The sequence below is a fragment of the Nuphar pumila genome, chromosome 11 (assembly GCF_984573655.1).
Source record: "Nuphar pumila chromosome 11, dmNupPumi1.hap1.1, whole genome shotgun sequence".
Classification (NCBI taxonomy): domain Eukaryota; kingdom Viridiplantae; phylum Streptophyta; class Magnoliopsida; order Nymphaeales; family Nymphaeaceae; genus Nuphar; species Nuphar pumila.
The window spans coordinates 2,184,965-2,188,261 of record NC_143259.1 but is presented as its reverse complement, the minus strand read 5'-3'; the positions used below and the strand labels follow the sequence as shown (position 1 = coordinate 2,188,261).

Genomic DNA, 3,297 nt, shown 5'->3' with positions numbered 1-3,297 from the left:
AGGATGGTCGATGTGATAACCCAAAACTTTTATGTGGTTTCTTAAAGATCTGATAATTCCCGTAAAACTCTAATAAAAGCAAATAAGGATTGTGTGCGGTGGAGGGCGTTACAGCTCATCCCGAACACGTGTAACGATCTTGACCGCAGATGGTTCCTTCGAAAGGTCCGTCGACCTAACTCCCGACTATAAATACTTGATACGTCTGCCTCTCTTTCTTCTCTCCATCGTTTGCGTTTCTCTTTTGTTCTTCCTTGCGTTTCCGTTTCTTCCTTCAAAGGTATGGGTTTCTTGCTTTCACCTTTTCCTCTTTCTTTCGTTCATTTTTTTATTTTTTTTTAAATTTATTTAGTTTTTGGGGCGTGGTTTTCGTTGTGTGCACATCTGCTTCTTGTTTTTCTTCTGTTGGAGACTTGCTTTGGTTAGGGTTTCGATGGTGATCTTGGAGGCTAGGGTCTCGTTTTCTGTTTTGGAGAACCCTCTCAGTTGATCTTGGCACTCATCGTCTTTTCTTATGCTACGGTTTCTTGTATTCTGTGCAGTTTGATTATTTCTTACTGGATTGATTCCGTAGGGTTTCGTTGTCGTAGTCTTCTTCTTTCTTCCTGCTTTTCTTGTGCGATTTGTTCTTGTATGTATGCATCATTGGGTTGGAAGACGTGGTGCTCTTGATCTATATGATTATTTTGTTTTGGGTTGTTTCCTTAGGGATTGATGCGTCTGGTTTTAGGATCTTCGATCTTAGTTGTTCTCGTGTATCTGTAGCTTGGGTGCAAGCCATGGGTTTTTTGGTTCTGTATGATTATTTTGTGCTGGGTGGATTTCGCAGAGATTGTGATGTCCAAAGGCTCTGTTATATGTTCTGAAGAACACACGCGGGATTCTGATTTTGGCGTTCTGGTTGTTTGAATTTGTTTGTTATGTTATTTTATGTACGCGGTTGGATTGGGTCTTTCACTTTGTGCTTTTCCAGGCCTAGTCGATCATTGTTTTTGTACTTGTCCATGTTGGAAAGTGGAAACAGGAAAAAAATTATCGATACATTCTTTTATTTGTTTTTCTTTTTGTTGGGATCCTTTTGTTTGCATTTATGCCTGTGGATTCTGGTGAAGATACAAAATCTGGTTCTTCATGTTTCATGAATCTTGGCTTTGGTCTTTTTTGAGTTGTCAGATTTTTATCTTAATTATTTTTTTTCTTCTGTTTTGCCTTTCTTTTCAACGTTGGTTTATTGGTCCGTGGTTTTATTTTGAACGCATGCTGCTTTATATCTTTTTTGTGTTGTTCAATGTGAATTCTTTGGAATCATGTTGCTCTAGAAGATGTTTTTGTGTAAAGTTTCTTGTGTGGTGATGTTGATGATTTTGCCTTTCGCTCTTGCAGATGCAGATCTTCGTTAAGACCCTCACAGGAAAGACCATCACCCTTGAGGTCGAGAGCTCAGACACAATTGATAATGTGAAGGCTAAGATCCAGGACAAGGAGGGAATTCCTCCAGACCAGCAGCGGTTGATATTTGCTGGTAAGCAGCTTGAAGATGGTCGCACATTGGCTGACTACAATATCCAGAAGGAGTCAACCCTTCACCTTGTCCTGCGTCTCCGTGGTGGCATGCAAATATTCGTTAAGACCCTCACAGGCAAGACCATCACCCTTGAGGTCGAGAGCTCAGACACAATTGACAATGTAAAAGCTAAGATCCAGGACAAGGAGGGGATCCCTCCGGACCAGCAGCGTCTCATCTTTGCTGGCAAGCAGCTTGAGGATGGGCGCACATTGGCTGACTACAATATCCAGAAGGAGTCGACCCTTCACCTTGTCCTGCGTCTCCGTGGTGGCATGCAAATCTTTGTCAAGACACTCACAGGGAAGACCATCACACTTGAGGTGGAGAGCTCAGATACCATCGACAATGTCAAAGCCAAGATCCAGGACAAGGAGGGAATCCCCCCAGACCAACAACGTCTCATCTTTGCCGGGAAGCAGCTTGAGGATGGGCGCACTCTGGCAGACTACAACATCCAGAAGGAGTCCACCCTTCACCTTGTCCTCCGTCTCCGTGGTGGCATGCAAATCTTTGTGAAAACTCTGACTGGGAAAACTATCACCCTTGAGGTCGAGAGCTCGGACACCATTGACAATGTGAAAGCCAAGATCCAGGATAAGGAGGGTATCCCCCCAGACCAGCAGAGACTCATCTTCGCCGGCAAGCAGCTTGAGGATGGGCGCACTCTCGCAGACTACAACATCCAGAAGGAATCCACCCTTCACCTTGTCCTCCGTCTCCGTGGTGGCATGCAAATCTTCGTGAAAACTCTGACTGGGAAAACTATCACCCTTGAGGTTGAGAGCTCGGACACCATCGACAATGTTAAGGCTAAGATCCAGGACAAGGAAGGTATTCCTCCTGATCAGCAGCGTCTCATCTTCGCTGGCAAGCAGCTCGAGGATGGGCGCACCCTGGCTGACTACAACATCCAAAAGGAGTCCACCCTTCACTTGGTCCTCCGTCTCCGTGGTGGAATGCAGATTTTTGTGAAGACCCTTACCGGGAAGACCATCACCCTGGAGGTGGAGAGCTCTGACACCATTGACAACGTGAAGGCGAAGATCCAGGACAAGGAGGGCATACCGCCGGACCAGCAGCGTCTCATCTTTGCAGGGAAGCAGTTGGAGGATGGGCGTACCCTTGCCGACTACAACATCCAAAAGGAGTCCACCCTGCACCTGGTTCTGCGTCTTCGTGGTGGCCAGTGAGGGAACTCTCGCTGGATGAAGTTCTCCCATCCAGTGGTTGATCAATCTAGTTGTTGGTTGTTGGTCCTTGTTCTCTGTTGATGGTGTGTCGTTGTTTGGGTTTCGTTTTCTGCATCTTTCGTCTTTCTCCTCGTGTCTAGTGTAGCTGCTGCCGTGTCTAGCTGTAGTTGGTCACGGTAGGCATTACACTGAATAAAAATCGCGGCTGGTGCGCGTAGACGTTATTTTGTTTTACTGCTAATGTGTGTCATCTTGTTGGTAATACTTGTTTGGAATAATGTTTTATTATTATAATGTGTTTTATTTTGTCCATTATATTGCACCGGTGGGTAATCCAGCACATTGTTTGGCTAAGTCAAGGGAGAAACCCATCGTGAACCCTCGTAGGTTAAATCTCTGGCTTTTTAGAACGTTTATGGGGAAATTAATCTCACTTCATTTAAACCTCTTCTAACGGTTCATTTGCAGAGTTTCTGATTAAGGCGATTTTCAACAAATGTACGTGGTGGACGGTATTTTTCACATTCTCGTCTTTATACA

The 3,297-nt window shown here is 44.9% G+C and overlaps 1 protein-coding gene across 1 annotated transcript; it reads left to right on the top strand.

Annotated features, from left to right (window-relative positions):
- The first annotated feature begins 222 nt into the window (after positions 1-222).
- LOC149821601 (polyubiquitin-like) lies at positions 223-3,069 on the top strand. The gene is made up of 2 exons (XM_089981309.1): positions 223-280; positions 1,384-3,069. Exon 2 carries the CDS (start codon positions 1,384-1,386, stop codon positions 2,755-2,757), a length of 1,374 nt encoding a protein of 457 aa, XP_089837435.1. The 5' UTR covers positions 223-280; the 3' UTR covers positions 2,758-3,069.
- The last annotated feature ends 228 nt before the right edge of the window (positions 3,070-3,297 follow it).

Coding starts and splice junctions, on each gene's coding strand:
- LOC149821601 (XM_089981309.1), top strand. CDS start 1,384: ATGCAGATCTTCGTTAAGACCCTCACAGGAAAGACCATCACCCTTGAG.